Raw genomic sequence first — 13,270 nt, 5'->3', positions numbered from 1 at the left:
TGAACCTTGATATGTATTCAGGTGCTTTACATTTATTTAACAACTCCAAAACTAGACTTGTAACACTGCTTATATAAAGCATTACATAAACAATGAATCAATCCCACAGCCGGAAGTAAGGGTTAACCTGGGACAAAGTGATAATTCGGGGTCATTAAGAAACACTGTGATTTTATTTAACCTGAATGTGTCTTATTGTGTTAGCAAGTGTGAAATCTCAACATTAAATATGAGCCTCTTTTGGTGAAACTCACAGACATGCATATACCGCTGTCTGAGTCTGAGAGGTTATACAATATAATTGCGTTATATAAGTGAGCCACATATCGGACCAATGGCAGCACGCCTCGTGCGTCACGTGACGCCCTGCGTTTGCCTCAGCGAATGATACGTGAAATCCGAAGAAGCAACAACCTTTAGCCAGAGAAGCTAGCTGGCTAGCGACCAAGATGGAATACCCAAGTGGCTGTTTTGTTTTCATCGGGGATTTCTCATCTTGTGAGAAGAGGACATGACACCTGGATTCATCGAAATATACGAGATTTGGGACAATAGGTTAAAAAGACTTTGCTTATGGAGTTCGACGAGAGAGAGGAAGAGAGACGGGGCGATCGGTGTTAGCTTGCCGTAACGTTTGCTAGCTCTCGGGTTTAGTGCTCCCAGGGTCTCTTACATAAAAACAACAGCCGATCAGCTGCGGTTCACTGGAGTAAAGACTGGCGTGTGGATCTGTAGCAAGGATATATTCTTTATATATTCGACTTGTGTTTACCGTACATTATTGTAAACTTGAAACTTTGCCTTTATTGAGTTTATTTGTTATCTAAACGACGAGTTCGCAAGACAGACCAAATGGAAATTAAGCTTCTTACTTGCTAAGCGCGGAGGACTTTACCCACCGGCTGTTGAGTAAATATAAAAATACTGTAGATTAATTTCCGTGTTTTCAGAAAAAGTAACATTATCTGGAAAGTTTCCAACTGTAACCGTGAGACGTTATCAGACCGCCTCCTTGCTGTAAAGAGGGCGGAAACAACACCGACCTTCTACCTCACAGAGCCGGTGTTTGTATGACAACCACGTCTCGTACTGGCTTCATTGGTGAAGAGGACATAGTTGTTTGTTTGTGGGACTTTGACACGGACTAACTATATTACACAGACGTCCTATTTTATCGGGGTTGAGGTCGTATGACTCGGAATGAGTCCTAGTCTACTTATAATGGCCTTCAGTGAAATCTGGCACGATTCGGGGACTGGTGATAGTTTGAGCAATGATTTCTGAAAAGCTCTGGGAGTTAGGTCTGCTTTTGCAAGACTATCATTGAACCTAGTAGCCGTCCAAGTATCTTATTTTCTCTTCGGAAGATGGAGACGAGCGTAAGACCCCACCAGGGTGAGCTCTTCCTCCACCCGCTCTCCAACCCTGGGGCTGCGGGGATCTGCCCCGAAATGCTGGAGGTAGCGGAGGAAGCCAACCGGGCTGGGGACTATAGCCTGGCAGTGGAGATCTACAGCTCCCAGCTCGCAGACCTCCCGCATCCGGACCGGGGCTTGTGTCTGAGGAAAGCGGACTCTCTAGCCCGTGCTGGGCGGATATCTGAGGCGCTGGACTCGTACTGCACAGCGGCCAACCTGGGTAAGCTGCGCCCAGACGAGCTGCCCCTCTTGGTGGACACTATTGCTCGGACTCTACGTGAAAAAGAGCTGGGCATCTCCGGGACGTTAAACGTACTGACTAAATGCAGCAGTAGTGGAGAGGATGGAGTTGAAAATGATGGCGAGTTTGGAGAGGACGAAACATTGGACTTGTTTTCATGTCGTCTCTGCAAATGTCTCCTCCACGAGCCCACCACAGTGGAGTGCGGACACACTTTCTGCAAACGCTGCCTGGAGGACGACGCTGTGAAAGAGTGTGTGCAATGCAAACAAAAGTTGAACAAAAAAGATGGACTACCAAACGGAAGGAGATTGAATGTCGTTCTCAGCGGCCTGCTGGATAAACTGTTTGCAACTGAGAGCAAAGCTAGGAAATTCTGGATCGAAGGGGAAGTTTTGTGGAAGAAACAAAACCTCTCCGATGCCTTGGAGAAGTACAATGCAGCAGTGGATCTAGGTAAGAAGGCACATATTTCATTTATGCATTGGTATTTAATGTGCATGTTTCTGTGTAAAACGTGGCACGTTTCGCACCCAAACTGCAGAGCTTATATATATGACCTACTTTTTTCACTCTTCAGTGTCACCGATAGGTGGCGCATCTCTTACATAGCCTGACTGCAGTGAGGTCAGGCGTTATGTGACACACCAAACCTCATCATTACCTAAGCAGCACACATACTGATCATCTGCCTTCAATGGCACCTTTACATCATTTTTCCTGTGTCTACTCTGCAATGTTTTAATAGAGAAGCTACAAGAAAGGGATTTATTCCACACTTTTGCCAGTTTCCTCTGTATATTTCTAAAATACTATATTTATTTGAAAGTAGCTTATATAGGCTATTGCATTCATACATTCCTTAGTTGTGACAGACGGTGCGTGAATCTAGCCTTAACCAACCCCTCCCCCGGTTGTGTTTCATAAGCAGCCGGTTAATGATGTGTTGGATAACAAGCAGTGAAAATAGGGTAAACTGTAGCTATAAACTAAATAAGTAAAACAGCTGTCTTTAGCAGTTAAAAGGTCCTCTTTTCCCTCTTTTCTATGTTCCATCTTTTGGGGACAGTTGTGTCACTTTAAGCAGCTGTTATCCTGAACCTCCGCAGCCGAAATGCGGAATGTTCTGTCCCCCTGGCACATTACATAAATAGTGCCAGTGGGTTTCGTTAATTGTGTGCCAGGGCAGGTCTCATGTTGCACAGTTTGAATCCTAAAAGACAGTTGAACTGCCCTCCTTCCACCTCTGTCCTACATAAGAGGCACACATTAAAAATCCATTTCCTGTCTGTGGTCCTTGAAAAGCTTAAGGGGTGTTAAAGGTGCTGCCACAGCTGTCCATCTCTGATACTTAGACTCACGTTGGTTAAAGCCTTCATCAATTGGAGAGGAAATTGTCTAGCAAAAGGATGTAATCCATCTTTTTTGTCATTTGGAGCATTCCAATGGCAATTTTTCAGACGTTTCTCTCCCCAGATCAATATTGATTCATGCCTTCTGTCTTGTGAAGGACTTTGGGTGACATGAGGACAGAGTGCCTTCACAGCTCTGTCAGTGTTTTCCCAACAAACGCAGAAGGAGGCCGTCTGGTATCTGGGATGCAGGAAGAGCATAATGGGCTCATGATGTCAGCAGTAGTGCTGCAGCTGTTATCCAACCTGTGCCATTTAGGCAAAGCTTTGTCTTGTTGCTGGTTGATTTGCACAACAATGCATGCAGAAAGGGATGTCATATTTTACTGTCTGTGTTTGGTGCAATATTGCGTACTTAAAAAGAGATTGCAGTCGTTCTTTTATGTACCCACTTTTGCTCTGTGTTTATGCCTTAAGCAATAAAGGGTGAAAAAAATGAATAAGACTAAATAAAAATAGTAATTATATAACAATAATAGTCAGAATGACCTGAAAAAAAGAAGAAAAAATTACAATTTAGCTGTAAAAGTTAATACAATCTGAATTTAATTATGACTATGTGATGAAAATATTAAAGCATTGTACAGGCTTAAAACGCCCAGAGATTTGTAACATTGGGAGAAACAAAATGCCCATTTTTTTCGTGACGTGCTCTGTTAAAGCAGACATGAACTACATTTTGATGTAACAATAAAGTTACTACTAAATTCCACCAAAAAATATAGACTGAAAGAGATTGTAGTATGTTTTGCAAAGTAAGAAAACCCAGACAAAGCCTACATTTTTGGAAATCGTTTCAGTTTTTAAAGAGATGAATAACTTATAGGATAACAGTAATTCAATTAAAAAAAAACCCCAAAAGAAATAAACTTTATCTGCCCAGAAGAAAGAAAACAGACTGTCTACAGCAGGACTGAAACAGGGGAAAACCTGATGCTAAAAAGCAGCAAGATAACCTCTTGTGACTGCTCCTTCTGGATCTCTTGAGCTATGAGGATTTAGGTCATCCACCTTCTGTTGAAGCACCTCCATCTTGAGGAGCTGCAGTCTCCTCTCCATCATAGCTGAGCTAATGCACTCTCACAGCCATGTTACTGTGAATTGTCATTCCTGCCAAGTTTGTTGTTGCTCTGGTGAGTCAGATGTTCTTGGTCTTGATGGATCAAACTTCCCATCATAGAGCACTGACACTCCAAGGATAGGAGTAAACAATGCCCACCAGCTTTGTGAGCAATGATAGGACATGCTGGTGTAGTTTTACCTCGTTGCCCAAGAGGGAGTCTAACTCGGGAAGATGTTTCCTTCTCATAACCAACACCTTGATGTTTACGTCAGGTTTTAGCTTGTTTTTTAAAATACAGTGAAAAGATTTTATAGAGTCATGGTGCCACCTTGATTAAATTGACATTTGATTTGATAACATCTTAACATATATCTGCTTACTGTTCATTTACAAGAGATATGACTCTAGGTATGCACTTAAGTCTCTTTGACTAAAGCCCTTTTCCCACTGGTCAAAAAACCCGCTTACACTTGGCTTTTTTGCTCAGTTGGAAAGGCTACAATCGGCATTTAGACCCGGGTCTGAAAAACCCGCGTCAACACGCTAATTTCAGTGGGAAAGGGGTATATCTGTGACATTCCCCCACTCCTACTGAGGGATACCAATAGATTTCTGCTGCAGCAAATCCTACAAATGTGTTTCAATAAAATACAATATATATATTGTCGGTCCTCAACTGACTCAGCTCAGGCAAACTTTTCACCTTACGTTCAGTTTTCAGGAAAGATGAGTGTTCGAGCCTTTGGATAAATATAACTCAAAGAACTTTCAAAAGGGTTTCAGTATCCAAAGTTCCACCTATGAGGTGCCAAAGCCAGAAGCCAGTAACTTTTTAGTTGGAAAATGAGTTAGGGTCACCAACTTAGCGGGCTGGAAGGAACACACTGTGTTGATGCCAGGTTTGTTCTTTTCCAAAATGTTGGAAAATAATTACTTTGAATCAAACCAAGGATGGAAAAGCAGAGTTATGTAAGTTATGATATGATATAAGTTTAGTTGCAGGGCAAACTCTTTAAACATGTTTATGAAAAATGAAGAAAACAACTTGTCGGGTAGTTTAGATGTCACTGTCCTGTTTCTTTACAGGCTTGTGCAATATTGAATATTGTGTGTGTACGTAATACACATTTATTTAGTGTTTAAGTTAACTGTCAGGTTTGATTCTTCAAGATGAGAAAGATTTCTGTTAAAAAATGCTCCGCTGAACAAACAGCAGCACCAAGTTAATCTATTATTTATCATATTTATATGTTAACAAATACTATATTATCAAAGGATGAAATAGCGCTCTCGTAACACCCAAGCTTCTTGGTTCGGATAGGAGAAAAAAAATGAGGACAGACAGGATTAAAAGAGGTGCCAAAAGTCCAAATAAGGTATATAAGGTGCTTATGTAACAATTAGTAAGGAGTTTAATTTGTAAATGGGGCAAACGGACATCTGTGTGACAATGCAGTGTCTGGGTCTACAGCTGAACCAGACGTAGTCGTCCTCTGACCTGACCGGCATCAGAGTTATTATAGGACACAAGTTACATAGCATTCTGATACATAAAATAGGTCTCATGTCGCATTGTTGCCCTACTTCTGTTAGACCTAGAAAAAGCACGCCCATCCCCTGGAGGCCTGTCCACTGACCTGATGCTGTATGTGTCTGTTTCTCTGTGGTGTATAGCGCCCTCTTCAGGCAGACTGCTGTGTCAACGGGCTGAATTGCACATGGAGATGAGGGAATTCAGTCAGGCAGTGCAGGACGCCGGCAGCCTCTGCAGGATGAAACCTCTCTGGACAAAGGTGAGACACAATTTAGGAAACCGAAGCTGTTGATTGTGATGCACAAGTTAGCAATAAAGTACTATTGCTTTTTAAGTAGAACTACATAATGTCTGTTTTTGTTTAAAGTGAAGAATATAAGTTAGGAGATATCTTCATATTTTTGCCGACTTGCAACCTTGCGGCAGCTTTGAAAAGATGTTGCCAAACAAGGAAAAATGTGGTTTAAAGGTTGTGTTTCTAATAAAGTTGCAGTGAAATTTCTTTTGCATTTAGAAAGAAAATCATGGTTAATGTTAATCACAGTCTCATACAATTCTTTTCTTTCAGGCTCACTGTCTTAAAGCTACAGCACTGAGTAAAGCAGGACGTAACGATGAGGCCTTGCAGGAATACTTGATGTGTGCGGCACTAAAGCCAGACTGGACCAAAGTCAAACTGGAGGCTCAGAAGGTAAGAAAAGCGCGAATGCAAATCGCAGACATCTGGAAAAAACCAAAGTCAACAACAACTACTTCTGTGTGTATTGTGAACTTAATTCATTTGTGTGTTTCATCCTGCAGGTTCTCAGCGAGGTGTTCTCCTCTGTGTTTGAGAATGAGGACATGCCAACGCATCTGCACCCACTTCAGGGGGGGATGGCCACCCGCCTCATCAAACCGCCAGCCTTGCTCAGGACCCTGAGGCCGCTCACACAGAGAACTGGCTCCTCCTCCTGTTCCTCCTCCGCACAGGTAACTGACCAAACAACAGACATTTTATGTAAAGCTTTGACCTAATGAATTAAGTTTCCTTTATCGCCTTTATTTTGGGTTCGTCAGTTTAAAGGGGTTTTTAGAAATCGATAGACATGCTCCTCTTATCTGAGATCATCTTACTGAGCTTTACCTGCTTGTATAATAATGTATTTTCTAAATCCCTTATCCCAAGAGATCCAAACACTTCTGTATGAAAGGACAACATTTCAAAACATGACAGGCCTGTTCCCCATTTGTGTAATTATGAAGATTAGTGTGAATGAGGCTGAGCGGGGGAGGACATTGTGATTTAATCTGAGTTGTAGGGGTGTTTATGTCAGCAGGATCATATGTAACCGATTGTATCTTGGCACATGGATAGACAATCTGTCTCCACATATATAACGGTGTTGAATAACAGTTTTATTTTCAAAAAGTACAGGAAGTGCTATAAAAGCTGCTGTGGTAGCATCCAAACCTATATGAGAACATACATATTTCTTCCTCCCTGCTCTAGGCTAAAAGTTGTAATAAAAAATGTACACATTAGTCTTGAAATTTTGATTACAGTTCATCATATTTCCTTCCTATTTGCCATGCTCACTAATCTATGTGTGTGTCTGTGTGTTCAGGACTCAGAGTTCAGCGTGACGAAAAGTGCTCCAGTGGAGGACTCATCCTCCAGACTGTCTGCACCGTCTCCTAGCAAATCGGACGCTGCTGCTGCTGCAGGGGAGGAGAGCACCAAGAGCCTGGCTGGAGTTCTGGCTGCACTGCCAGCACCCCCTAGTGGCCTCAAGAGGAAACACAGCGGAGATGGACCCTCAGCGTTATTCAACACTCCCTCCAAACTACCCAGACCTGGTAGGAGAATTGAAATTTTATTCCAAAATGTTGCTATCTCTCAATTTTCTTTTCTTTTATTTAAATTGTAAGAAAGCAAATGCTGGTCTAATTTCAGTACACACATTACTGTAACTATTCTCCCTGTTGCATTTGAGGGAAGTGGGAAAAATCAGCATTTGAAATAGCACATGAGCAAGAAAAAAAACCTGGAAATATGAAATTAAGGATGTAGATATAATTTTAAACAAGGAAGCATTACACAGTAATTTCAGGATGCAATGCAGATTGGAACAAGAAGCACAGCTGATTACTAAGTTTATGAAGTTTACGGATGTGTCCTGTCTCTTGTTCAAACAATCCAGTGCTGCTTCATCCCACAGCCTGCATCCGTGTAATGAACCAGTTAGACTACTTTTCTATTCAGGTTCAATTCAAAGATCTTTATTCAACTATGCTCCATAACATAAACATTTTTTACAGCTTTTGAGACAGAGCTCAATAGTCAATCCATAAAAATACCAAGCAGCAAATAGGCCACGTGATACAATCTATAAATGGTTGCTGTGAGAGTGTTATGAGCCATGGCGGGGAAACACACTGAGTCACAAGAGGCACAGCGTGCCATCTCTCCTCCGTAGACTATAGATAACCTGAGCTCTTTCCGAGAAATATTTATCCTGATGTTGTGATGTTTTTGCACAGACGAGGTGAGCCGCCCTCACAAGGCCGCAGTGTGTGGAGGAAGGATGGTTCCTGCCGAGCTGCTGGACAGTGGAGACATGGAGTGTTCTCTCTGCATGAGGTGAGCGCACACAGTCCAACTTTCCAACACAAACACCACCTGCATGAGTACTCAGCATTCAGTAGCTGTGGTAACAGCTCAGAACAAATGTTTGTCTTTTCTTTCTTTGCCTAAATACAATTGTGTAATCATAGGGGTGTAGCTGTATGTGAAACACGCAGGCATGATGTCAATTGGCTAACAGCCAGAGTTGGCGGGTGCAGCATGTTAACAATCCTTCCATGTGCTTTCTGACGTCTGTCCTGCAGGTTGTTCTACGAGCCGGTGGCCACTCCCTGCGGTCACACCTTCTGCCTCAAATGTCTGGAGCGCTGCCTGGACCACAACTCCAACTGCCCCCTGTGCAAAGAGAATCTCTCTGAGGTAAACACACACATTTCATATAGTCAAATGTGCTTCAAATGTAGGGCTTCATCACTTTATTATGGTTGAGAATAATATAGATTCATCATAAAAAAACAATTGTTTTTTGTAGCTCTAGAATGTAACAGTGCACATACTGACTGTGCTTGGGTGTTGTCATTGCAGTATCTGGCCACCAGGGGCTACAACATAACAGTGCTGATGGAGGAAGTGCTGCAGCGTTACCTAGGAGACGAGCTGACAGAGAGGAAGAAAATCCATGAAGAGGAGATGAAGGAGCTGTCCAAGTAAGTTTTAAGTCAATGGATTATATATGATACATCTGATGTATTTTATACCCATTCAAACATACAGATTTGATTTTCTAGTTCCAGAAAGTTCTTTTGAAAAGCCTTCTAAAGTAATTTCATTTGTTTGTCTCTTGCAGCCTGAACCAGGAAGTGCCCATCTTTGTGTGCACCATGGCCTTCCCCACCATCCCCTGCCCGCTGCACGTGTTTGAGCCGCGCTACCGCCTCATGATCCGCCGCTCAATGGAGACTGGGACCAAGCAGTTCGGCATGTGTATAGCTGACGAGCTCAAAGGCTTTGCAGACCACGGCTGCATGCTGCAGGTGGGTGTCTGCCATTAGAGCGTGCATTCGATGTCATTTACTTTAACAACATGCAGTCAAATGAAAGAGAATTCCATCAGTGTTAATATTAGTTATTCTGTGTTTCAGGTGCGAGATGTAAAGTTTTTTCCTGATGGTCGCTCAGTCGTCGACACCATCGGCGTGTCACGGTTCAAGGTGCTCAGCCACGGCCAGAGAGACGGCTACAACATCGCCAAGATCGAGTACCTGGAAGACAAGAAGGTGGGCTGAGAGAAGGCTCTGTGGGTGTGCTGTCTTTTACAGCTTGATGTCTCGGGCACTTCCCATCATGCTGCTGTCAAGCTAATGTCACAGAGTAGAAGTAGAACTAGCTTTTGCCTGAAGCAGCTCTGTGACAGTTGAGCAGCGGAGAGAAAAAAATGCATGTCTGAGTTCTTTCTCTGTGCCAATGGCAATTTTTCTGCATATATAAACACATAGTTTTACTGATGATGATAAATATGAACAAATTATTCTCTTTTTAGTCAGGTTGAAGGTTTTTTTCATGGGAAATGAGGCAAACTTGTGTTTAAAGAAAATGAAAACTTATATCTGTGTCTGTCTCATCAGATGGAGGGGGAGGAGCTGACGGAGCTTGTGAAGCTGCACGATGCTGTGTACGAGCAGGCCAACAGCTGGTTCACCTCCCTGAAAGACAACATGAAGAGCCAGATCCTCAGCCACTTTGGACACCTTCCCAGCAAAGACACCGACCCACAGGTAAAGATGCCATAGTTTCACCACTTTCATAACAATTTGATCATTTTTTATGAAAGATTTGCACGATTTCTGAGAAGTTGAACCAAGTAGGGATTTTGCCTTGGTATAATTTTGGATATGCAACTTTTTTTTAAATGCCTGAAGAGGTGAAACAGCTGCTCATTATTTTACAATTAAGACCAAAGTGTTTAGGGAAAAGTAAAAACATTATTTTGTGCAGCCAAATTTGCATTTTGCTCGAAGGTTGCATAAAAATACAGATAAAAAGCTCCGCGCTGAAAAGAAACGTGGCCATGAATCCACTTAAGCCTCTGAAATCAGATATTTTTAAAGAGATCCCTGAAGGACGCCACTTCTTTAAGCTCTGTCTAAAAACTATATTTATTGTTTTCTCTCCTGCAGGCGAGTCCCAGCGGTCCGGCCTGGTGCTGGTGGCTCCTCGCTGTCCTTCCGTTGGAGAATCGAGCCCAGCTCACCATCCTGTCCATGACCTCACTCAAGGACCGCCTCATCGCCATCCGCAGGGTCCTCATCTTCGTCACGCGCAAGAGGCCGCGGTGATCGGTCATCGGCTCGAGCTTCCATGCAGTTCATCCATTAGTTGTTCGGTCATCCGTTTGTTTAATTTGACTGATTCATCCACTCATTTCTACGAGTGTTTACTCGTCCATTTACTAACATCAAGTCGTTCTCTCAGATGCTCATGAACTCTGAGGAAAAAGTTGAGAGCGGCAGGTGGGCAGGGGTGCTTTTCATGCAGCCTCCCCCCCCCACTTGCCTCCTCTCACTGGATGAATTAAGCTACAACACATCTCTGAACGAGTGACCTCTGACCTCTCGGCTGTCTGACCAAGCTGCGTCACCTCTGGGGGAATCTGCCTGACTCTCTGTTATGAAGGAACAAAAACTTGTGTGTGTGTGCGTGTGTGAGCAAAAAGGTTCAAGAGGATTGATTCTCTCCGACATATACAAACCAGTATTCTCATAAGCTGGAACAAAAGATGGCCGACCACAGCGCCGCGTGGCATCCTCAATCCATCTCTGACAGTTGTTCCAGGTGCAGTCCAAACACAGACTCATGCAACTGAAATATGAAGCAAAAACAGAAACACTTGGCGTGACGGCAACACACAAACGTGAATGTACTGGTCTGGCTGTATTAGGTGGACATTTTTCTTTTCCTCTACCATTTACAAAATCCGTTCAGCAAGTTGCACATGAGGTCAGATTCCTGTACGCGTTCATGCGACAGAAAATCGAAAATCTTCCTGACTGAGCGTAAATCCACGTGCAGAAACCTGGAGCGCTCTTTATCTGCTGCCTCACCCGGCTCGTACCTCAGACTGTCTCATAGAAAGTAACGGACTGCAAAGTGTGAGATCGACTCTGCAACGTCTCTCTGCTGGTTCTGAAAGGAAAGACGCACGTGGGGCTATCGCACAAGCTCTCGTCGCATTTAGGAAATGCAAATACAAATGCATCCTCCCAGATTCACTTGATCTGGAACTCTCTGTCCTGTTGTAGCATATCTCTGGGACTTCAAATACAGACTTAGTTTTAGGGGTTGATTGTGTATTTTTTTTTCTGTTTCTCTCTCTGCTATGCCCTTAAGTGTAAGTGTATGGTGAAATCTTATTTTGGGTGATTTTATATGTATATCAATGTAACTCGGAGGCCTTTGTAATGTTTTATTTAAGGAGCGTTTCACCCTCTATCCACCTCTCTCTCTCTCTCTCTTTCTCTGTCAGTACATTTACATGCACACAGTAAGACAATTACAAAGCTGAAAGTTACAAGAGTGTTTATACTCAGTGTTTCTCACTTAAACACATTGTTTGTCTCCTTGAGGCCTAAAAAAAGATTTTCCTTTCTCATACAGTATTTGCAAACAGATTTTTTTCCCCACACATTCTCACATTGTTATTCTTTCTTCTTACCCTTCACCGGCATATTTCTCTCGCTCTTAACATCATTAACTGTTCCTCCATTGGCAGGAATGTTTTATGTCTCCGTAACACTTCCAAACTTTACAGGCAACTTTGAAAAAGAAATGTGACCCATACTTAATAAAAGCCCATTTTTATACGATTGGATTAGCGCTACCATATTCAATTTTTACCACTAGTAGTTCTGTAGAGCAATGTTTTTATGAGTGGGGCCCTGTTTTGTTTATCTTCCATCCCAGTGCCAGCAGGTGAGCCCATACTAGCCGTGTCCTGGTTTGATTTAACATGTTAAACCAGCCAAGAAAATGTGCAGCAAGAAGACGAGCGCAAACTGAATTTACATAAAGATATACAAAAGTAAAACAAAAGTTTTTACCAGGATTCAATTAGTTTTTGGTGAGAAACACTGAACATAAACTTTCCTGTGTTTGTTTAAGATGAATTCCAAATGAATGGCGATGAAAGTTTAAATATTTCTGCAATTCAAAACAGGAAATGAAATCCCACTTATTCCACATTTTAAAGAAAACTCTCAGTCACTTTGTTCCGTTATGAGCCCTCTGTTTGTAATTGCATTCTGGGCGTGCGTGTAAATGCACTGTTTCTCTGTATAATTCTGTCCTTCCAGATGTTTGTGACTCCACTGCAGTCGGTCGCTCTCCGTACGGGGGCGGGGGTTCACAACGTGCTGCATTTCCCTGGTATATTTGTAAAGGGAGATCTTATACCTATTTTTTATCGCAAATAAAGAAAAACACATTCAGTCCCGTCTCTGGTTGTCTTTTGTATCAGTGGATAAAGTTCCTTAAACCAACATAAAAATGCTTTTCAAAATAAACACGTACATTTGGAAAAGTTCGGGCTGCACGGTGGTGCAGTGGTTAGCGCTGTCGCCTCACAGCTAGAAGGTCCCTGGTTAGAATCCCAGTACTGATGTAGGGGGCCTTTCTGTGTGGAGTTTGCATATTCTCCCCATACATGCATGGGTTCCTCCTCCATCCAGGTACTCCTCCTTCCTCACACAGACTAAAGACATGCTTGTTAAATTCATTGACTCTAAATGGGCGATCAGTCCAGGGTATTTCTATACGTCCCTTTGGGTTTTATTTCACTCAGTGAGGTGGAGAACAGTTACTGTTTCCACAATCCAAAACAAACATATTTTCTTCATTATACAAAAGTAGTAAAAGTTACTGTAAGTCCAACATCTCTTTGGTTAAAAATCTTATACTGTAAAAAGGTTACCTGACTAACAGGGAAGGTTGAAGAGAGGTCGTGAAATGAGTTCAGTCTGAGGAGCAGGAGCCTCGATCGG

At 42.6% G+C, this 13,270-nt stretch overlaps 1 protein-coding gene across 1 annotated transcript; it reads left to right on the top strand.

Annotated features, from left to right (window-relative positions):
* Positions 1-413: 413 nt before the first annotated feature.
* lonrf2 (LON peptidase N-terminal domain and ring finger 2) lies at positions 414-12,718 on the top strand. The gene is made up of 12 exons (XM_069663100.1): positions 414-2,115; positions 5,809-5,927; positions 6,237-6,359; positions 6,470-6,640; positions 7,276-7,507; positions 8,192-8,291; positions 8,540-8,654; positions 8,820-8,941; positions 9,082-9,268; positions 9,377-9,511; positions 9,860-10,009; positions 10,412-12,718. Exons 1-12 carry the CDS (start codon positions 1,368-1,370, stop codon positions 10,568-10,570), a joined length of 2,361 nt encoding a protein of 786 aa, XP_069519201.1. The 5' UTR covers positions 414-1,367; the 3' UTR covers positions 10,571-12,718.
* The last annotated feature ends 552 nt before the right edge of the window (positions 12,719-13,270 follow it).

This window comes from Semicossyphus pulcher, unplaced genomic scaffold (assembly GCF_022749685.1).
Source record: "Semicossyphus pulcher isolate SPU_LCO1_2020_fin unplaced genomic scaffold, fSemPul1.0.p SCAF_15, whole genome shotgun sequence".
Classification (NCBI taxonomy): domain Eukaryota; kingdom Metazoa; phylum Chordata; class Actinopteri; order Labriformes; family Labridae; genus Semicossyphus; species Semicossyphus pulcher.
This window is presented reverse-complemented; position numbering and strand designations above follow the sequence as displayed.